General features: G+C 41.6%; 1 protein-coding gene across 1 annotated transcript; it reads left to right on the forward strand.

The window, feature by feature from the left end:
- Positions 1 to 913: 913 nt before the first annotated feature.
- LOC120035025 (hydroperoxide isomerase ALOXE3-like) lies at positions 914 to 23,278 on the forward strand. Its single transcript, XM_038981775.1, has 14 exons — positions 914 to 1,024; positions 1,175 to 1,385; positions 8,547 to 8,628; positions 9,078 to 9,200; positions 10,866 to 10,969; positions 11,075 to 11,244; positions 11,380 to 11,523; positions 13,587 to 13,790; positions 14,051 to 14,137; positions 20,741 to 20,910; positions 21,458 to 21,579; positions 21,807 to 21,907; positions 22,043 to 22,213; positions 22,354 to 23,278. Exons 1-14 carry the CDS (start codon positions 923 to 925, stop codon positions 22,531 to 22,533), a joined length of 1,971 nt encoding a protein of 656 aa, XP_038837703.1. The 5' UTR covers positions 914 to 922; the 3' UTR covers positions 22,534 to 23,278.
- Positions 23,279 to 24,140: the final 862 nt, after the last annotated feature.

Here is a 24,140-nt window from a genome sequence, read left to right on the forward strand (position 1 = left end):
TTTCTCTCGTTCTGTTTGAATCGTTCCTCTTTACTCGTCATTAATTAACTTCATTGGTTCACAGTCCCCCTACATGATTCAAACTAGTACTGTAGATCTGATTTTGCTGCATGTTGCATTGATTGCAAGCAATGAAATCGCATTTCGAGGAGAAACAAAACATGTTTGAGTAAATCACACATGTTTTCATAAATCTGACAGCCCACCATGTCCCGTTTTTTCAGTGTAGTGACTGGGTGTATTGACACCTTGTAATTAATAACATCACCATACTCAAAGGGATATTCAATGTCAGCTTTTTTTACCCATCTACCAATAGGTGCACTTCTTTGCGAGGCATTGAAAAACCTCCCTGGTCTTTGTGGTTATATCTGTGTTTGAAAGTCACTGCTCAACTGAGTGACCTTACAGATAATTGTATATGTGGGGTACAGAGATGAGGTCGTCACTCAAAAATCAGGTTAAATAGTATTATTACACACACACAGTGAGTCCATGTCACTTATAATGTGACTTGTTAAGCACATTTTTACTCCTGAACTTGTTTAGGCTTGCCCTAAAAAATGGGTTGAATATAATATTGAGTCAAGACATTTCAGATTTTAAATTTTAATTAATTTGTAATAATTTCTAAAACATAATTTCACTTTGACATTTTGGGGTATTGTGTGTAGGCCAGTGACACAATCTCAATTTAATCAATTTCAAATTCAGGGTGTAACACAACAAAACGTGGAAAAAGTTGTATGGTACATCTTCATCTTTACTGTGGCAAATATTTGGTTGCAGTTGATCGTCTTATGTTGGTTCTAGTTAAGTTGTAATGCTGTATGTCTAATATGTTGTCTCGCTGTGTGTGTAGAAGTATTTGTCTTGTAGAATCATCATGATGAAGTACACAGTGAAAGTGTTTACTGGAGAAATGCTGTTTGCCGGAACACTGAACAGTGTTTACGTTAAACTGGTCGGCACAAAGGGAGAGAGTGAACGCATGTACATCCCTAAAACCGCCAGCCAAGGATCGGTAAGTTCTCAAAAAAGTTGCGAATGCCAAATGAAAGCTCGATTCTGGGATTCGAAAAATATCAAAACAAACAGGCTCAACTTAGTCAGCGTTTAGAGAACGTTGTTTGTTTGCTGGGATCATTCTAACATGTCATCTATCTCTCTGTAGGTGATTGAGCACGATGTGTCCTGTCCTTCCTCCCTGGGCAATCTGGAGTTTGTGGTGCTGGACACAGAGCCGTATGCCTTGCTCGCCTACATCAACGATGTCTGGTTCTGTTCTAAAGTTGTGGTGACCACACCAGAGACCAACACGGCCAACTTCCCCTGTTACCGCTGGATCTCAGGCTATGAGCGTCTGGTGTTCAGAGAGGCCACTGGTCAGTATGTTGGTATACAGTATAGATCATTGTGTAGGTTAAGTTTTGGGTAGAACTGCTGTGCCTATGACACAGCTATAGGTGAGTTAGCTGAATGTCATTTGTAGTTTAAAATCTAATTACGTTTGTCACGTGCCGAATACAACAGGTGTAGACCTTACCGTGAAATGCTTACTTACAAGTCCTTAACCAACAAAGCAGAGTATTTTTAAAGTAAATATTTGCTAAATAACCTTTTGTCAATAGGGGGAGCAGTTAGCATTTATTTTTTCTGGGTGTTGCCAAATTAAACTGCCTCGTACTCAATTCTTGCTCGTACAATATGCATATTATTAATTCTATTGGATAGAAAACACTCTCTAGTTTCATAAACCGTTGGAATTATGTCTGTGGGTGACCCAGAACTCTTTCTACAGCGAAATCCATGACAGGTACTGCGAATGTCTGAGAGCGAAGCTCTGGTCTCAGATCAGTTTTAAAGGTCTGTGTGTATCCTATGGAACGACATGAACTGCACCCGCCTTCCCCTGGATGTCAGTAACCAATGAGAAGTGGAATGGGCTTGCTACGTAGCTCTCAGAGGTTATAAAAGGCCAAGGAGTGAGGGTAGCCTTCCTTTCGACGCTGACCATTACGCAGAAAGGGACCTCAGGATGCCATTTTCAAACGCTCAGTAATCAACGTTAGATGTATCCGTCTGTAATTTAATTCGATATAGGTGTTAGAAGCATCATAACGAAGCTATTTTAAACCGAGTTATATCAGATTATGCGAGTATATTGCTATTTTTCGGAATTTCCTCAGTATTGCGTCTTGAGGATTTGGACACGTTGGGGCAAAATAGCTATTGTTAGCTATTGTTAGCTGCTATATCAGAAGTTGAATACAACGTTTTACAACCAAGCAACGATTCTTTTGGACAAAGGACCACTTGGCCAAGATTCTGATGGAAGCTCGTCGAAAAGTAAGAGCTATTTATGATGTTATTCCGTTTTTATGTGGAAAAATGTAAACTCAATAATGGCGATTAGTGACGCCATTATTGCGGCACTAGTCTGGCTGTAACGCACACTGTATGTCTAGTAACGTTAATTTTAAAAATCTAACTCAGCGGTTGCATTAATAACTAATGCATCTTTCATTTCATGTCCAACCTGTATTTTTTTAGTCAAGTTTATGAATAGTTTTCGATAAAAATAGTTGTATTTTCAAAATGGCGCCGGGCAGATTGCTTGAGTAGTTGAACACTATTTCCATTGTGTAAGCACGATTTGTGCCGCTAAATATGCACATTTTCGATCAAACTCTATATGGATTGTGTAATATGATGTTACAGGAGTGTCATCGGAAGAATTCTGAGAAGGTTAGTGAAGAAATTAATGTATTTTGGTGATGATAACGCTATAGCTAATTTTGCCTTGAATCAATGGTCGGGTAACGTTTGCAAATGTGGTATGCTAATATAACGATTTATTGTGTTTTCGCTGTAAGACACTTTGAAAATCTGAAATATTGTCTGAATTCACAAGATCTGTGTCTATCCATTGCTGTGAGCTGTGTATTTTTAAGAAATGTTTTATGATGAGTAAATTGGTAATACACGTTGCTCTATGTAGTAATTCTAGTCGCTTTGGGGAGATTTGTGATGGTGGCTGCAATTGCAAACTATGATTTATACCTGAAATATGCAAATTTTTCTAACAAAACCTATGCTATACAATAAATATGTTATCAGACTGTCATCTGATGAGGTTTTTTCTTGGTTAGTGGCTATCAATATCTTTATTTGGCCGAATTGGTGATAGCACCTGATGAAGTAAGAAACTGATGGAGTTAGAAAAGTGTTGTCTTTTGCTAACGGGGTTAGCTAATAGATTTACATATTTTGTCTTCCCTGTAAAACATTTTAAAAATCTGAAATGGTGGCTTTATTCACAAGATCTGTATCTTTCATTTGGTGTCTTGGACTTGTGATTTAATGATATTTAGATGCTACTATTTAATTGTGACGCTATGCTAGCGATGCTAATCAGTGTGGGGGGGGTGGGGGGTGATCCCGGATCCGGGTTTCTGAGGCAGTAAAAGATAAACTATAGTAACAAAATAAAATAGCAATAACAAGGCTATATACAGTGCCTTGCAAAAGTATTCATCCCCCTTGGCGTTTTTCCTATTTTGTTGCATTACAACCTGTAATTTAAATGGGTTTTTATTTGGATTTCATGTAATGGACATACACAAAATAGTCCAAATTGGTGAAGTGAAATGAAAAAGCTTCGAAAAAATAAAAACGGAAAAATGAAGACCAAAGAGCTCTCCAAACACCAAAGAGCTCTCCAAACACCAAAGAGCTCACCAAACAACAAAGAGCTCTCCAAACAACAAAGAGCTCTCCAAACAACAAAGAGCTCTCCAAACACCAAAGAGCTCTCCAAACACCAAAGAGCTCTCCAAACAACAAGTCAGGGACAAAGTTGTGGAGAAGTACAGATCAGGGTTCTGTTATAATTTTTTTTATCAGAAATGTCAAACATCCCACGGAGCACCATTTAAATCCATTAATAAAAAATGGAAAGAATATGGCACCACAACAAACCTGCCAAGAGGGCCACCCACAAACTCGCAGACCAAGCAAGGAGGGCATTAATCAAAGAGACCAAACATAACCCTGAAGGAGCTGCAAAGCTCCACAGCAGAGATTGCAGTATCTGTCCATGGGACCACTTTAAGCAGTACACTCCACAGAGCTGGGCTTTACAGAAGAGTGGCCAGAAAAAAAGCCATTGCTTAAAGAAAAAAATAAGCGAACACGTTTGGTGTTCGCCAAAAGCATGTGGGAGACTCCCCAAACATATGGAAGAACATATGGACCATCATACTGTGGTCAGATGAGACTCAAATGTAGCTTTTTGTCCATCAAGGAAAACGCTATGTCTGGCGCAAACCTGCACCTCTCATCACTCCGAGAACACCATCCCCGCAGTGAAGCATGGTGGGGGCAGCATCGTGCTGTGGGGATGTTTTTCATCGGCAGGGACTGGGAAACTGGTCAGAATTTAAGGCATGATGGATGGCGCTAAATACAGGGAAATTCTTGAGGGAAACCGGTTTCAGTCTTCCAGAGATTTGAGACTGGGACGGCGGTTCACCTTCCAGCAGGACAATGACCCTAAGCATACTGCTAAAGCAACACCCGAGTGGCTTAAGAGGAAACATGTAAATATCTTGGAATGGCCTAGTCAAAGCCCAGACCTCAATCTGTGGTATGACTTAAAGATTGCTGTACACCAGCAGAACCCATCCAACTTGAAGGCGCTGGAGCAGTTTGCCTTGAAGAATGGGCAAAAATCCCAATGGCTAGATGTGCCAAGCTTATAGAGACATACCCCAAGAGACTTAAAGGTGGCTCTGCAAAATATTGACTTTGGGGGGTGAATAGTTCTGCACGCTTAAGTTTTCAGTTTTGTAGCTTATTTCTTGTTTTTCACAATAAAAAATATTTTGCATCTTCAAAGTGGTAGGCATGTTGTGTAAATCAAATGATACCAACCCCCCAAAAATCGATTTTAATTCCAGGTTGTAAGGTAACAAAATAGGAAAAATGCCAAGGGGGGTGAATACTTTCGAAAGCCACTGTACAAAGGGTACCGGTACCGAGTCAATGTGCAGGGGTACAGGTTAGTCGAGGTAATTGAAGTACTACAGTTGAAGTCGGAAGTTTACATACACATTAGCCAAATACATTTAAACTCAGTTTTTCACAATTCCTGACATTTAATCCTAGTAAAAATTCCCCGTCTTAGGTCAGTTAGGATCGCCACTTTATTTTAAGAATGTGAAATGTCAGAATAATAGTAGAGAGAACTATTTATTTCAGCTTTGTATATCTTTCAACACATTCCCAGTGGGCCAGAAGTTTACATACACTCAATTAGTATTTGGTAGCATTTCCTTTAAATTGTTTAACTTGGGTCAAATGTTTCGGGTAGCCTTCCACAAGCTTCCAACAATAAGTTGAGTGAATTTTGGCCCATTCCTTCTGACAGAGCTGGTGTAACCGAGTCAGGTTTCTTGGCCTCCTTGCTCACACATGCTTTTTCAGTTCTGCCCACAACTTTTCTATGGGATTGAGGTCAGGGATTTGTGATGGCCACTCCAATATCTTAACTTGTTGTCTGTCCTTAAGCCATTTTGCCACAACTTTGGAAGTATGCTTGGGGTCATTGTCCATTTGGAAGACCCATTTGCGACCAAGATTTAACTTCCTGACTGATGTCTTGAGATTTTGCTTCAATATATCCACATAATTTTCCTTCCTCATGATGCCATCTATTTTGTGAAGTGCACCAGTCCCTCCTGCAGCAAAGCACCCCCACAACATGATGGTGCCACCCCCGGGCTTCACGGTTGGGATGGTGTTCTTCTGCTTGCAAGCATCACCCTTTTTCCTCCAAACATAACGATAGTCATTATGGCCAAACAGTTCTATTTTTGTTTCATCAGACCAGAGGACATTTCTCCAAAAAGTATGATCTTTGTCCCCATGTGCAGTTGCAAACCGTAGTCTGGCTTTTTTTATGGTGGTTCTGGAGCAGTGGCTTCTTCCTTGCTGAGCGGCCTTTCAAGTTATGTCAATAGGACTCGTTTTACTGTGGATATAGATACTTTTGTACCTGTTTCCCCCAGCATCTTCACAAGGTCCTTTGCTGTTGCTCTGGGATTGGTTTGCACTTTTCGCACCAAAGTACGTTCATCTCTAAGAGACAGAAAGCGTCTCCTTCCTGAGTGGTATGATGGCTGCATGGTCTCTTGGTGTTTATACTTGCGTACTATAGTTTGTACAGATGAATGTGGTACCTTCAGGCGTTTGGAAATTGCCCCCAAGGATGAACCAGACTTGTGGAGGTCTACATTTGTTTCTGAGGTCTTGGCTGATTTCTTTTGATTTTCCCATGATGTCAAGCAAAGAGGCACTGAGTGTGAAGGTAGGCCTTGAAATACATCCACAGGTACACCTCCAATTGACTCAAATAATGTCAATTAGCCTATCAGAAGCTTCTAAAGCCATGGCATAATTTTCTGGAATTTTCCAAGCTGTTTAAATGCCACAGTCAACTTAGTGTATGTAAACTTCTGACCCACTGGAATTGCCATACAGTGAATTTTAAGTGAAATAATCTATTTATAAACAGTTGTTGGCTAAATGACTTGTGTCATGCACAAAGTAGATGTCGTAACCGACTTGCCAAAACTATAGTTTGTTAGCAAGAAATTTGTGGAGTGGTTGAAAAATGAGTTTTAATGACTCCAACCTAAGTGTATGTAAACTTCCGACTTCAACTGTATGTACATGAAGGGTAGGTGTAAAGTGCATAGATAATGACCAGAGAATATCAGCAGCGTATGTGAATGTATTAATATGACATCTGATTAATATTAATCATTGCAAATAGTCTGGGTAGTCATAGTTTATTTTGAAGTGTGTATGAAAGGGTCCATATTTATGGAATAATGGTCGATATACACTACCATTCAAAAGCTTGGGGTCACTCAGAAATGTCCTTGTTTTTGAAAGAAAAGAAAAACAATTGTCCATTGAAATAACATCAAATTGATCAGAAATACAGTGTAGCCATTATTAATGTTGTAAATGACTATTGTAGCTGGAAACGGCTGATTTTTAATGGAGTATCTACATAGGCGTACAGAGGCCCATTATCAGCAACCATCACTCCTGTGTTCCAATGGCACGTTGCGTTAGCTAATCCAAGTTTACAATTTTAAAAGGCTAATTGATCATTAGAAAACCCTTTTTCAATTATGTTAGCACAGCTGAAAACTGTAATTCTGATTAAAGAAGCAATAAAACTGGCCTTCTTTAGACTAGTTGAGTATCTGGAGCATCAGCATTTGTTGGTTCGATTACAGGCTCAAAATGCCCAGAAACAAAGACTTTCTACCTTAACATGGAGCTATTCCATGTGAGAAATTGCCAAGAAACTGAAGATCTCGTACAAAGCTGTGAACAACTCCCTTCACAGAACAGCACAAACTGGCGCTAACCAAAATAGAAAGAATGGGAGGCCCCAGTGCACAACTGAGCAAGAGGACAAGTACATTAGAGTGTCTAGTTTGAGAAACAGACGCCTCACAAGTCCTCAACTGGCAGCTTCATTAAACAGTACCCGCAAAACACCAGTCTCAACGTCAACAGTGAAGAGGCGACTCCGTGATGCTGGTCTTCTAGGCAGAGTTGCAAAGAAAAGCCATATCTCCGACTGGCCAATAAAAATAAAATATTAAGATGGGCAAAAGAACACAGACAATGGACAGAGGAAGATTGGAAAAAAGTGTTAAGGACAGACAAATCTAAGTTTGAGGTGTTCGGAACACAAAGAAGAACATTCGTGAGATGCAGAGAAAATGCTGGAGGAGTGCTTTACGCCATCTGTCAAGCATCATGGAGGCAATGTGATTGTCTAGGGGTGCTTTGGTGGTGGTAAAGTGGGAGATTTGTACAGTGTAAAAGGGATTTTTAAGAAGGAAGGCTATCACTCCATTTTGCAACGCCATGCCATATCCTGTGGACGGTGCTTAATTGGATCCAATTTCCTCCTACAACAGGACAATGACCCAAAGCAAAGCTCCAAACTATGCAATAACTATTTAGGGAAGAAGCAGTCAGCTGGTATTCTGTCTATAATGGAGTGGCCAGCACAGTCACCGGACCTCACCCTATTGAGCTGTTGTGGGAGCAGCTTAACCATATGGTACCTAAGTGCCCATCAAGCCAATCCAACTTGTGGGAGGTACTTCAGGAAGCATGGGGTGAAATCTCTTCAGATAACCTCAACAAATTGACTAGAATGCCAAAGGTCTGCAAGGCTGTAATTGCTGCAAGTGGAGGATTCTTTGAAAAGCAAAGTTTGAAGGACTATTATTATTTCAATAAAAAAATCATTATTTATAACCTTGTCAACGTCTTGACTATATTTCTTATTCATTTTGCAACTCATTCCATGTATGTTTTCATGGAAAACAAGGACATTTCTAAGTGACCCCAAACTTTTGAACAGTAGTGTATACAGGGGATTTCTTAAGATGTTGGCCAATCCATAAAAACATGAAAATAATCAACAATTCTGGTCTTTTGTATATAAGGTAAGCTAATATTCAACGAGACCTGCCCAGAGGCCATAGAGGAGAGAAAGAAGGAGCTGCAGAGTCGCCATGAGGTGTACCGGTGAGCTTTGTGGAAACATTACTAATTTGTAAAAATACACTAACAACTTTAAACATCCAAATAAAAACATAACTCTTACACACAGATAAATTGATGTGCGATCGTAATAAAAGTGCCAGGTGGCCTAGCGGATCCCTAAGCTGACTAGGTGAAAAATCTGTTGATATGCCCTTGAGCAAGGCACTTAACCCTAATTGCTCTGGATAAGTGTGTCTGCTTAACGACATCATTTTTATATAAGCTCCCTCCCTTTTTGCATGGTTTAGGCCTGGGTTCAAATACTATTGGAAATCTTTCAAATACTTTGAGCATTTTGTTTAGCCTGCCTGGAGTAGTAGGTGGGCGGGGTTTACACTTAAAATAATTAACCCAGGTCTGGTATGGTAGTGTGTAATAGTGAATGACAGGCTGTGTATCACGTCTTGATTTACCGTGTCTATTCCCTTCAGCTGGAGTAAATATGCAGAGGGTCTACCCCAAATAATGAAAGTTGCCAGCGCTTCTGATCTCCCTGCTGAGGTCCGCTTCTCTTTCACCAAGGACTTGGAGTTCAGCTTCACATTAGCCAAAGCGTAAGTTAAAGCACTGGTTCTCAACCTTCTTTTGCTTACTGTACTCCAATCCCAGTTAGCTCTTTGTGGAGTACACCTGAAGTACCCCCTTTGTGTGAATTTCACATTTAGACCCCAGGTTGAACCCCAGGTTGAGAACCATGAGGCAACACCAGGAAATGTATTCGATCTGTCATAATCTATGTTCGCATGTCCCCAACCTACCTGTGAAAGTGTTGGTCCCATGTTTCATGAGCTGAAATAAAAGATTCCAGAAATGTTCCATATGCCCAAAAAAGCTTATTTCTCTCAGATTTTGTGCAGAAATTTGTTTACATCCCTGTTAGTGAGCATTTCTCTTTTTCCAAGATAATCCATCCACCTGATAGTTGTGGCATATCAAGAAGCTGATTAAACAGCATGATCATCACACAGGTGCGCCTTGTGCTGGGGACAATAAAAGGCCACTCTAAAATGCACAGTTTTGTCACAAAACACAATGCCACAGATGTCTGCAGTTTTGAGGGAGCGTGCAATTGGCATGCTGACTGCAAGAATGTCCACCAGAGCTGTTGCCAGAGAATTTAATGTTAATTTCTCTACCATAAGCCGCCTCCAACGTCATTTTAGTTGGGGTTATGGTATGAGCAGGCATAAGCTTCGAACAACAAACACAATTGCATTTTATCGATGCCAATTTGAATGCAGTGACGAGAGCCTGAGTCCCATTGTCATGCCATTTATCCGACGCCATCACCTCATTTTTTAGCATGATAATGCATAGCCCCATGTCGCAAGGATTCAATACACAATTCCAGGAATCTGAAAATGTCCCAGTTCCTCCATGGCATGCATACTCACCAGACATGTCACCCATTGAACATATTTGGGATGCTCTGGATCGACATGTACGCCAACGTGTTCCAGTGCTCGCAAATATCCAATAATAGGGAGACCTATTCTTCTCTTTTGAACTATTAGTTTAATAAGCACCTTTGAAACTGAGCTAATCCTAGTCTGTCTGTGTCTGATCTGTGTAAACGTTTTGACCCAACCCCCTGGTCTGCCACACCCCGCACCCTGACTCGGTACCAGTAACCCCGGTATATAGCCTCGGTATTATGTTACTTATTTTTTACTTTAGTTTATTTGGTAAATATTTACTTAACTCTTCTTGAAATGCACTGCTGGTTAGGGGTTTGTAAGAATAGCACGGTAAGGTCTACACTTGTCGTATTCGGCGCATGTGACAAATAAAGTTTGATATGTTATGTACGTATATGGTATGTTTATTTCTTATATAAATATAATACATTAATATATTCCATATAGCAGACACTTTAAGCCAAAGCAAATTAAAGTGCGTGCATGCATTTTCCATATTGGTGGCCCCAGCAGTAATCAAACCCACTAACATTGTAGCCATGATCTACCAACTGGCCACACAGGACTATAGGAACACATTTAACCCAAAAGGGAAGACATTTATCAAATTGCGATTGACACATATTCAATATATGTGGCCTGTGCATGAATCAACCACCCAAGGGGGAGGATGAAGAGTAAGGGACCCAACACAGACACCTGGGGGACACTCTGGTGGTGTTAAAACCATTCTCTAACCAAATGCACCATCCAACGAAGTCTTTTGCATGTTGAAGTTCATTTCCTTCTCTGTCCCGGCAGATGGGTGAAGCTGAAACTAGCAGAACTGTCCACCAACAAGGAACAATGGAAGAGCCTAGATGAGCTCAGTCACGTCTTCAATAGCCACAAGACTGATGTTTATGGTAAGGTCTGGTCAGTAGTGTCTGTCTTGAATAAGTCATGGATTCAAATGGTTTACTGGAACCATTAGCATCTCATTATTATTTGATACTTTTGTTATCTATTAGACTATGTCGAAAAGAACTGGAAGGAGGATGAGTTTTTTGGGTACCAGCTTCTGAACGGCATCAACCCCATGATGATCCATCGCTGCTCCAAGCTTCCAGAGAACTTCCCCGTCACAGAAGACATGGTGAAGGCTTCCCTTTTTGGAAAAAGCCTTGAAGCGGAAATTCAGGTCTGTCAAAATAGTCTGTCTGTTGTCACTCATCGTTCTGTTATTGCTCTATTGGTTTCCTCCTGAGTAAGTTGTGTGTATTCTTTGGTATGGTGTTGACGTCTTCCTAACTCATTCATGTCCTAACCTAAACAGAAAGGCAACGTCTTTCTGGTTGACTACAAGCGCCTGCATGGAGTGACTGCAAACGTGATCAACGGGAAACAGCACTTCTTGGCTGCTCCTCTCTGCTTGCTCTACATGACTCCAGAAGATAAGCTCATGCCCATCGCAATCCAGGTACATCTTACATTAGAGAAAAATGTAGAGTTCTGAACTCCACATTGAAGAAGCTCAACAGAACATTTGCCAATGGGGATGCTCTTGAACCAAAAGGGGTCCCCTAAATGGACAGAAATATTGCCCAGAAATGACCTAACAGAATTTGGTTAATGTTATATCATATGGCCTTATGTACGATACAGACAACACTCAAAACAAGATTTTCAGTAAACAGTTAAACGTATGTCCATTACCAGTCAAAAGTTTGGACACCTACTTATTGTCTATATTTGTACTATTTTATACATTGTAGAATGACAGAGAAGACATCAAAACTATGAAATTACACATATGGAATCATATAGTAACCAAAAAAGTGTCAAAATACTGTTACGGCTGTCCTCGCTGACAGAAGGTGGGGACCAAAACGCAGAGTGGTTAGTGTTCATTCTTTTAATGAAAATCAACAAAACACTTCAAAATACAAAAACAACCAACGTGACAAAACCGAAACCGTCCTGTGTGGCAACAAAACCTCCACAGGAACAAACACCCACAAAAACACAAGTGAAACCCTGGCTGCCTTAGTATGACTCTCAATCAGGGACAACGATTCACAGCTGTCTCTGATTGAGAATCATACCAGGCCGAACACAAAATCCCAACATAGAAAATCAAACCTAGACCAACCCACCCAACTCACGCCCTGACCAACTAAAACAAATACATGACAAAGGAAAACAGGTCAGGAACGTGACAAATACAAATCAAAATACTATATATTTTAGATTGTTCAAAATAGCCACCCTTTGCCTTAATGACAGCTTGGCACACACTTGGCATCCTCTCAACCGGCTTCATGAGGAATGCTTTTCCAACTGTCTTGAAGGAGTTCCCACATATGCGGAGCACTTGTTGGCTGCTTTTCCTTCACTCTGAGGTCCAACTCATCCCAAACCATCTCAATTGGTTGAGGTCGGGTGATTGTGGAGCCCAGGTCATCTGATGCAGCACTCCATCACTCGCCGCCTTGGTCATATAGCCCTTACACAGCCTGGAGGTGTCCCAATAACCGCAAACCAGATGGGATGGCATATCACTGCAGAATGTTGTGGTAGCCATGCTGGTTAAGTGGGCCTTGAATTCTAAATAAATAACTGACAGTGTCACCAGCAAAGCACCCCCACACCTCCTTCATGCTTCACGGTGGGACCCACACATGCGGAGATCATTCATTCACCTACTCTGCGTCTCATAATGACACGGCGGTTGGAACCAAAAATCAAAAATTGACTCCTCAGACAAAGGACAGATTTCCTTTGTCTGAGGAGACAATGGCTACTTTGAAGAATCTGAAATATATTTTGATTTGTTTCACACTTTTTTGGTTACTACATTGTTGTGGAAATTCTTTCACAGGGACACTCGAAATCAATATTAAATTAATAATTGTTTGTCAGCGAGCTGGAGAGGTTCCAACCAACTCAATGCATCATAGTACACATGTCAATCAGGAGATCTACCTGGGCAGACCCAGCAGTTGTCTTACGTATATACGGCAATACACAGACAAGTTATATTTGCATGATTTAGCATAATTAATTCATCATTACTATTTTGTTTAATTCATGTGACAGACCAATACTGGTTCATAACATGTGACAGACCAATACCTCACGAGGCTTCTTTCTCTCTAAGCTGAGACCTTGAAACAGATATCTTTAGTTCGTTCTCAAAACATTGTCTGAGCAAATTGCAGCTGCTGAGAGTGGAGATTTGTACAGTCAGCCAATTGCATGAACACAGAAATTGGTTTATAGAATAGCACATGAATAGAACACAGAAATTAGTTATAAGAAAAGCACAAAAATTTAAATTCCCAATTTAACATGATTCCATATGTGTTATTTTATAGTTTCGATGTCCTCACTACTATTCTACAATGTAGAAAATAGTAAAAACAAAGAAAAACCCTTGAATGAGTAGGTGTGTCCAAACTTTTGAATAAATTATAGTAATAATATACACATTCTCAATTAATGAAACAAGCTATGATTTGTGTTTTGTATTTCCTTTTACAGCTGAAGCAGGATCCTGGAAAAGACAACCCCATCTTTCTTCCTACTGACTCTAAGTATGACTGGCTCCTGGCCAAGATCTTTGTGAGGAGCGCTGACTTCGCTGAACATGAGCTGAACTTTCACTTGCTGAGGACTCACCTGCTGGCTGAGGTGTTTGCCATGTCGACACTGCGCAACCTACCAATGGTGCATCCCATCTACAAGGTACATACTTACTGCTGTGCATGCAGACACTGAGTTTGTTTTCAACTGTTATTAAACAATATCTGTGTGAGTTATTTTCCGATCAACTGAATATGTTTAACATGATAATTCAAGAGAAACCTGAAGAATTTGAAAAAGAAATATGGAAAATGCATGTTTAAAAAAAAAAAATTGATCGTTGCAGTAGGTTGTAGTATACTACAATACATAGCTTCTTTAGTTGTGAATTTCATGTATGATCGTTCCATCTTTCTCCATAGCTCCTGATCTCTCACTTCCGCTACACTCTGCAGATCAACACTCTGGCTAGAAAGGCCCTCATATCAGAGAATGGGGTGATCACAAAGGTACTGCCTATTCCATTCTTATAATGTTCTATAATATGTTAATACTTGTGGAATGTCACAATGCTAGTGGAAACTGATTGTATCAGTTATCACAGGGGTCTCCTACAGGTCGATCGCGAGATACCAGTAGCTCGCAGACCACATGAGTAGCTCGCCAAACAATTCATCAACAAATCTCACAAGACACCATCGAATCAATGCAACATTATCCCACCCCTGGTTCGCCACTATTGCCTTAAAAAGCGAAACCTAAAACAATATCTGCCAATTAATTTCCAGCAATATTGCCGCCGTTTGTTTGTGTGATCCATGCGTTTGTCAGTTGTGATAACCGTATTGTAGGTTGTCCGTGCGTTAGCCAGTTGTGATAACCGTATTGTAGGTTGCCAGAAATACTTTCCCATAAACCTTCTTAATTAAATGTTAAATGCAAAGTAGGCTTACCTGGTAGAATTTTAGGACCACTTTAGGTATCCCACAAAATATGTACCAATTATTTTATAAAATGTTGAATTTGGTCTTTACTATAGCCCATAGAAACGCATTGATAAATCATAATGAATAAGATTTTTAACTGTCTGTCCTGGATCTAGGATATTTAAGAAAGCTCAGAAAATATACAGTACCAGTCAAAAACAATCAAGCGCTTATCATGTTTTAGGGAAGACCCAGATGCAGACAGTGTCGAAGTAACAAAAGTTTATTACTAGAACAGGGGCAGGCAAAACAACAGGTCAATGGCAGGCAGAGCTCAGTAATCCAGGGTGGTGTGACAAGGTACAGAACGGCAGCTCAACCGTCCAACGTTGGGGACACCGTTTGGATGAAATAACACTCTAGGTAAATCTATACGATTATACAATTTTAACATTGGGGTACCTCTCACATTTGACGAATCCGTCAAGCCAAATCGTAATGAGCTGGTTATCGTTATGAGATGTACACTTAGCAACACATACCTCAGTAGAGTGATTGTATTATCGGGCTGAACTCTGTCAGGTTTGCATTGTTGGGACACATTTATGTGAACCTCTCAGCCATAAACATGTAATTAATAGCCTGTATTTTTGTTTGCTTCAACCACGGAGCAGCCCTGGAATCTGTCATTCACATGTTCTGTAATCGATAACCCTGTTAGTTGTTTAAAACACTGATCGCCGTTAGAAAACACTGAATTAGCTGACGCATAAAAAAAGCTAATTTCCTTTAGACAAGGGTGGATCATTTTGTCGGTGAAATCCGGGTCAACAGTATCAATGTAACAGTTTAACTTTATGGCCGTCCCCTCGCGCGAACCAGGGACCCTCTGCACAAATCAACAACAGTCACCCACGAAGCATCGTTACCCATCGCTCCACAAAGGCCGCGGTCCTTGCAGAGCAAGGGGAACCACTACTTCAAGGTCTCAAAGCGAGTGACGTCACCGTTTGAAAGGCTATTAGCGCGCACTACCGCTAACTAGCTAGCCATTTCACATCGGTTACAAAAGCATAGAGTTGAAAATGTGATGGAAACACATTGAACTTCTGTTTTTTACTAGACAATTTGTTTTATGTGCACTAGGTCATCAAGCCCAGCTTTGATGGAAATCAAGCCAGTTTGAAAGAAACACTCATATCCGTTAAAATGCACGTATTTTTCAAGTGAATATTTGAACATTCGCTTGAAAATCTTTCGACAAGTGGATGGAAACCTAGCTATAGACAGAGTTGCGTTTTGGCTTGGCAGGAATCAATCATTCAGCTTAAGATAAAGATGCTGTTAGATTCCACCGGAGCAGACCGGCAAAATATGTCATGCAAATGCTAATTACACTTGTGTGTTATTTGTTAAAATATTAAATGATGCCGGCCGTTTATAAGAGAATGGTGTTAATGATTAACAAAAATTTGTGAGAAAGGACCAGACTTGAACGTAACACTTAACTAGCTGCCTTGAATGCAGCTCCCTACCAATTCAACAAGCACCAGCAGCTAACCATCGCCAATCAGCCTCAACTACTGTTGGCAACACTAGCTGCCTTGAACGTAACTCCTCAAACAAGCTCCATCTGCTACTAACTGCTATTCAGCCTCAGCACCTGCTCCCACTCTCCTTAATCTCCACTACCACCTTACTTAAATCTGACCAAACAGTCATTCATCCTCTCTGTTTTGCGTCGCATGCAAGACACTGAACGTGATAAGCCTCGTTTTATCTTAGTTCTAATTAAGTTAGCGTCCTTACTTTGTTTACTATTGAGTTTGAGCTCACTGCCTCAGATTCCGATGTGTTTTCAGACCAAGATCTAGACTCTCCATTATCAAGGACACACCACCTTTAACCAGATGGCTGCCGTCCATTGTTTCAGTGCCCTATCACTGTTTCAGGCCTTAAACTGCAATGCCATGGCTGGCCTTTAGGCCTTTCTCCCCACCGCCCTGCATGCCGGAGTACCATGCTCTCTTTCTGCTCAGCGGCCCCTGAAGTGTCATCTGCCCTGCCTCTGCTCGCTGTTCCACCCTACCCTCTTCCTCCTGCTAGATGATATTATGCGTTTGCCGTGTCCTGTGGGAGGAAGGACCACCATGGTCGTCCTGTGCTCTTCTCCGGTCGCATAATCTGCAACAATTTCAATAACTATGGCTGCAGCACTTCGTCATGCAAGCTCGTACACATTCTGTAATGGGACTCTAAAATCCTGCCCTCAATCTCACTCCTTCTACTGATAAATGACTGTTAGCCAACCTCACCACCCCCATCAACTTCACCGCCATTGCTGCGGACTTGGACTTTCCCCCTGACCCCTCCTTTGTCCGATATTTATTTTCTTGATGGTCTGAAATATTTTTCTGGTCTCCTCACTTCTGCTCCAACCTCTGTTCTTCTCTTGACGAGCCAGTCTCCTCCCTCCTGGTCAAGGAGGTGAAGCAGGGATTTCTGATCGGCCCCTTTTTCCTCCCGCTATTCTCCACCTACCACATCAGTCCCCTCGGAATTGAAACCCAAAGGTATTCAGGCAAGAAGCATATCATCGATCTTTCCTATGCTGTCCCTTACGGGGATTTCTACAGTGGTTGTTGGTTTGCTGCTTCATGGCCTGCCAAACTTGCTTCTTTTCCTGCAGCCCCCTCTGCCCCTTTAGCTGCTTCTCTCTGGAGGAACAAATGGTCGAAGGGCCATACTCATCCATTCTGACAACCTTCCATGGTACAACTCATTAACAAGGGCCGTTCTGACTACAGTGGGGCAAAAAAAGTATTTAGTCAGCCACCAATTGTGCAAGTTCTCCCACTTAAAAAGATGAGAGAGGCCTGTAATTTTCATCATAGGTACACTTCAACTATGACAGACAAAAGGAGGAAAAAAAATCCAGAAAATCACATTGTAGGATTTTTTATGAATTTATTTGCAAATTATGGTGGAAAATAAGTATTTGGTCACCTACAAACAAGCAAGATTTCTGGCTCTCACAGACCTGTAACTTCTTCTTTAAGAGGCTCCTCTGTCCTCCACTCGTTACCTGTATTAATGGCACCTGTTTGAACTTGTTATCAGTATATAAGACACCTGTCCACAACCTCAAACAGTCACACTCCAAACTCCACTATGGCCAAGACCAAAGAGCTGTCAAAGGACACCAGAAACAAAATTGTAGACCTGCACCAGGCTGGGAAGACTGAATCTGCAATAGGTAAGCAGCTTGGTTTGAAGAAATCAACTGTGGGAGCAATTATTAGGAAATGGAAGACATACAAGACCACTGATAATCTCCCTCGATCTGGGGCTCCACGCAAGATCTCACCCCGTGGGGTCAAAATGATCACAAGAACGGTGAGCAAAAATCCCAGAACCACACGGGGGGACCTAGTGAATGACCTGCAGAGAGCTGGGACCAAAGTAACAAAGCCTACCATCAGTAACACACTACGCCGCCAGGGACTCAAATCCTGCAGTGCAAGACGTGTTCCCCTGCTTAAGCCAGTACATGTCCAGGCCCGTCTGAAGTTTGCTAGAGAGCATTTGGATGATCCAGAAGAAGATTGGGCGAATGTCATATGGTCAGATGAAACCAAAATAGAACTTTTTGGTAAAAACTCAACTCGTCATGTTTGGAGGACAAAGAATACTGAGTTGCATCCAAAGAACACCATACCTACTATGAAGCATGGGGGTGGAAACATCATGCTTTGGGGCTGTTTTTCTGCAAAGGGACCAGGACAACTGATCCGTGTAAAGGAAAGAATGAATGGGGCTATGTATCGTGAGATTTTGAGTGAAAACCTCCTTCCATCAGCAAGGGTATTGAAGATGAAACGTGGCTGGGTCTTTCAGCATGACAATGATCCCAAACACACCGCCCGGGCAACGAAGGAGTGGCTTCGTAAGAAGCATTTCAAGGTCCTGGAGTGGCCTAGTCAGTCTCCAGATCTCAACCCCATAGAAAATCTTTGGAGGGAGTTGAAAGTCCGTGTTGCCCAGCAACAGCCCCAAAACATCACTGCTCAAGAGGAGATCTGCATGGAGGAATGGGCCAAAATACCAGCAACAGTGTGTGAAAACCTTGTGAAGACTTACAGAAAATGTTTGACCTCTGTCATTGCCAACAAAGGGTATATAACAAAGTATTGAGAAACTTTTGTTATTGACCAAATACATATTTTCCACCATAATTTGCAAATAAATTCATTAAAAATCCTACAATGTGATTTTCTGGATTTTTTCCCTCATTTCTCACAACTCATAGTTGAAGTGTACCTATGATGAAAATTACAGGCCTCTCTCAACTTGCACAATTGGTGGCTGACTAAATACTTTTTTGCCCCACTGTACCTCCCTATCATGAGTTTCTTAAGACGTCTAACCTGGCCATCCGTGACCCATTAGTTCCTTCTCAGAGCTGCACATGTACCCGGTCAATGTAACTCATTCGCTGATTCTCTGTCCCGCCTCCAATTTCAGAGATTCAGGTGTTTGGCCCCATATGGAGAACCCCTACCAACCCCAATCACTCCTTACGCCATGACGACTTTCCCGTGAACATTCTCCTAATCTCCCAGCCACTCTATCATATCTGCCGTTGCACCAAGGACACTGTCCTCTTACTGGACAGCCTGGAGATGTTTCCATACCATCTATTACCTGCCTTTGTCACCCCTCTCCATGCAGACATCCTCCATCTGGACATACCTGGCCGGGATCAACTTCTTTCAAGTTGCTTACTGGGTCTTCATGTTCCTGTCACCCGCAAGTCTCCCTTCTCAAGGGCCTCCAACGCACTAGTCCAGCAGCCCATCACCTTAGACATACTGTCTGCCTGCATCCAGACGCTGTGGTCTGGTTACATCTCCATCAGTTTCTTCCACACTAGAATCAAAGTTTCTTTTGGGATTCCTGCAATGTTCAGAGTTGACATAATCTGTTATCTACAACCCTTGTCATCCCGGCGTGTCAGATGTAAACATCCTCAACAAAGACTTCACCATCAAACACAGTAAAACCGATCAGTTTGGCAGAACAACAGTCTATCTGTTCTGGCTGCCGTCTACCATTGAACCACCCCCCTGCTTCCTGCAGCTAAATTTAAAAATGCCTCTCCATCCGATCCACTATTCATCACAGATTCTGGTTCCATTCCCATCTGAGACTAATACTATCCCTGTCCGGCTATCCTGCTGACCAATTCTCCGGACAATCCTTCCGCATTGAAGCCTTTTCCATGGCATCTAAGACAACACCGTACAACTCCTTGGCCGCTGGTCCTCTCAAGCCTATCATTCCTACATCTCTTCTGAAATCAACATCAGGACAGCCCACAACATTCTCATCTCTCAGAACCTGCATTAACTCTGGCACTGTTCGACAGTATGCCTCATTTCACGGACACCATCTACCTCGCGCACCATATCGTACCCAACCAGCCAAAAGAGGAATGGCTCCCCAGCTGAGCCTGGTTCCTCACGGTATCCTTACTTGAAGGGAATTACCACCGTTGCTCCTTGGGTCTGTTGGCTGACTCATGGGCATCTTGTACTACCTCCGCTATATCGCCAACCATTCTGCAGCTCACTTCCCCTCCAGGGTCCGACTCCCTTGGCGTTCTCTTATTAGGCTTCTGTGGTGAAGGCAATTCCTATCTACCATACCCTGACTGTCTACCTGAAACTCCAAGCCAAACCTACAGTCAACCTCTCCGGATCCTTCATCTGCAGCCCTTAGCTTCCTCTGGTCCATTCTCATTTCCCTCCTTAATCCTCATTAATTTCCTCAAATATTCTAAACCCATTTTCATGTCTGGTCCTTAAACTTGTGAAGTGGAAGTTTTACGGTGGTTATTAGTATCTTAATGGCTGACACTAGATTAGTACTACTCACACTGTAGATAATGCTGAATTTTTCGAACATGTCAAAAAATTACCGGGATGCTGTAGAGTGCCCGGGAGCCCGTAAAAATCTAAATTCCAGGAAAGTGGGCCGCAATGTAATGTTTGCCTCGGAGTTTACTTTATCTGCAATTTTAGAAATGCTCATCGCGAGTCCCCAGACACACTACAATTTTTGCTCTGTCTGCCCTAAACTAGACCTCCAAAACAAGGTTAACTATCCCTTTAACCCATCTTGAAGAATGCCAGTGTAGGAGGTCCAGGGATGTTGGAGTTCCTGAAGAAAGCGGTGGCCTCATTGACCTACAGCTCCCTCTGTATGCCAGAGGACATCACTGCACGCGGTCTGGAGTCAATCCCCAACTTCCTCTACAGGGATGATGGACTCAGGCTGTGGGACATCGTCCACAGGTAATGTTTGTACAGGCCTATAGATTTCCATTGTGCAGATCTGGGCTTTTTTGCACCAAGAAATTCTGTATACCTCATAAGACAGAATGATTTGATTTGTGTATTATAAATTCATGCAACTGCATTTTGCATTGCTCAAATTACTAATCTCTAGTCTTGTGGACACCTAAAGTAACGTACTGCTCTGTTATGAACATGTTTGTTTTTAAAATACCTCTTAGCACCCCACACTCCTGCTGAATAGTCCAGAACAGGACACACGCATGTCTGATACAGTTTGGAATACGTAGCATAAACAATATCTTTGAGTTTTTGTTGTTCCTATAACTCCGAGCTCTACTTGCTGAGTCGGCAAAGGCTGAAGTTCCGTATAGAAAGGTAATATGGTCATCAATAAAAAGACCCAAATATTTAGAATTGCTAGCAAACTCAATGTCTTCACCAAAACAACTGAAAACTTCTCTTAGTACCTGGTTTTCTAAAATGCATCTGTGCTCTTTTGCCATGTTGTCATCGTGTTTTGGCTAATGCCTGATATTTTGTATAGGTTTGTTCAGAAAATGATTGGTCACTACTACACCTGTGACTCAGACGTCCAGAAGGACTCTGAACTGCAGAACTGGATCAAGGAAATCTTCTTCCATGGGTTCCTGGCCAAAACCAGCACAGGTTACACTTTTCTCATTTAAATGACACAACCTGCGTCACAAATGGCAACAGCTCTCTGGTCAAAACTAGTGCACTATATAGGGAAAAGGGTGCAAGTTGACAGACTACACTTAAATTATTTCTGATAATAAATGTGTCCATTCCCTTATGCTTCTCATTCCCAAACTATATTCTGGATCATTTGTCAATTCGGTGTCTGATCATTGTGGCATACTGTCTCTGTGCAGGAATCCCTCAGTCTTTCAGTTCAGTGACAGAGCTGATCAAGTTTCTCACCATGGTGATCTTCACAGTGTCTGTCCAACATGCTGCAGTCAACAATGGACAGGTAATAAACTTTGAAACATGTCAAAAACCTGTGTGCAGTATCCTCCGCTGTTATTCAAAATGTGATTTTAGTTAGTTTCTGTTTAATTATATTGGAAAAGCAGTGGTTTGATCTATTTCACCATTGTCATTCCAGTTTGATTTTGGTGGATGGATGCCCAACTTCCCCATCGCTCTGCAACAACCACCTCCCACCACTAAGAGGCAGTGTACTGAGAGCACAATGCTGAAGACCTTCCCTGACGTCAATACCACCGTCAATGGCATGGCAGCGGTGTACCTTCTGAGCATGCAGTCCACTGACTTTGTGAGTATACGAGAAACTGTATTTAAAAATGACATTAAAGCATTTCATGACACTCTCAAATCGAATCGTTTCCTTAGTAGTCATAATTAGTATATCAGTGGTTCATGAATTTCAAATTTCATCAACTCTTGCCTACTTAGGTCGCTCTTGGAAATGGCTATCAGGATCACTTCAGTGAGAAGACCCCTCTGGAACTGATTCACAAAACTCAAGATATGCTGAAGAAATACAACTTTGAAATTCAAGGCAGAAATGTCTCTTTGCCCTTGCCATACACCTACCTGAATCCCAACAATGTGGAGAACAGTGTGGCCCTGTAAAATGAGTCGGGATCCTATTTATTAGGCACCAAATGGAGAAAAAAAACCTCACTGATACAGGGAGACTACCTTGTTTTCTGTTGAAACCTGTTTTAAAACATTTATCTGATGGTGTGCCCTAATCATTACGACCCAGGCACTTTACTCTATTGTGGTTCAGTACACTTTTTATTTTTAATAGCCACATGCAGCCAAGATGAGAAGTTAAATGTTTATATTTCTTTGTTGTGAATGCCACTAGCTGATCCTTTTGATCAAAGTCTTTAGTTGGATTCTTCACCCTTGTATAACTGAATGTTTGTGCCTCGGGCCCCTTCCTGTTATTGGCAAAACCTAACATTGCATGCAAAACAGGAATCTACTGTATTTGCTTCACCTGGACTCAGTATGTGGCCTGCCATTTTCCAGCTAACCAGCAGGAGGTGTGGTGTATGGTTCACATAGAGACAGGTGACCTTAAGGATAACTTATTTCAGATTCCTGCCTCCTAAAAGGGGAGTGTTGAGAGTAAATTACCAAATGGCCAACACTTAGACATCACTTCCCATAGTGCCTTGCTGCTGAGAGGAAACTGCATGTGACGTTCCTGATTTATTAGCAGTGTAGCTTGAACCCACTCAATTGTGTGAGAGCCAAAAGGAAACTACTGTCCATACAGCTAAGATAGAGATTATAACTTTAACTCTGTTTAATGGCTGATCAAGAGCTTTTTGATTTCATGCAATAAAGTCTTAGTTAATCTTCATCCTTGTCTCTTTCATTGTCCATGTGCCCCAAGCAGTTTTGTTCAACTGGTTGACCCTTACATACCCGCCTTATACTGAGTAGCGCACAAGGATATAACTGATACAGGGAGAGACTACCTTGTTTACTGTTGAAACCTGTTTTAAAACATTGTGGTTACCTCATTGAAATGCACAAGCACTCCACACTCTCACCTAGAGTACATAGCATCTCTTTGCTCCTGAGGTGCTGACTTGCTGCACCCTCGATAACTACTGTGATTATTATTTGACCATGCTGGTCATTTATGAACATTTGAACATCTTGGCCATGTTCTGTTATAATCTCCACCCGGCACAGCCAGAAGAGGACTGGCCACCCCTCATAGCCTGGTTCCTCTCTAGGTTTCTTCCTAGGTTTTTGGCCTTTCTAGGGAGTTTTTCCTAGCCACCGTGCTTCTACACCTGCATTGCTTGCTGTTTGGGGTTTTAGGCTGGGTTTCTGTACAGCACTTTGATATATCAGCTGATGTACAAAGGGCTATATAAATACATTTGATTTGATTTGGATAAGCAAGATCAGTTTCCAGTAAATTTTTCCCTTGAGGCCAGAGGGAGCCAGACAAAAGAGAGGCATTGAAAAACATTGGTATTGAATCCAATGCTTAGTATTAGATTGATGTAGTCGAGTGGAAAATAACCTCAAGACCCATAATCTGACTGTCATTTGCAGAGTCTAGCAAACGTTGAATGGTCATGAGAAGCGAATATCAAGTATTTAATGACAAAGTAAATTTAACTGATTCACACCAGTCAAAAGTTTGGACACACCTACTCATTCAAATATTTTTTCTTTGTTTTTACTATTTTCTACATAGTAAAATA

The sequence above is a fragment of the Salvelinus namaycush genome, chromosome 42, assembly GCF_016432855.1.
Source record: "Salvelinus namaycush isolate Seneca chromosome 42, SaNama_1.0, whole genome shotgun sequence".
Taxonomy (NCBI): domain Eukaryota; kingdom Metazoa; phylum Chordata; class Actinopteri; order Salmoniformes; family Salmonidae; genus Salvelinus; species Salvelinus namaycush.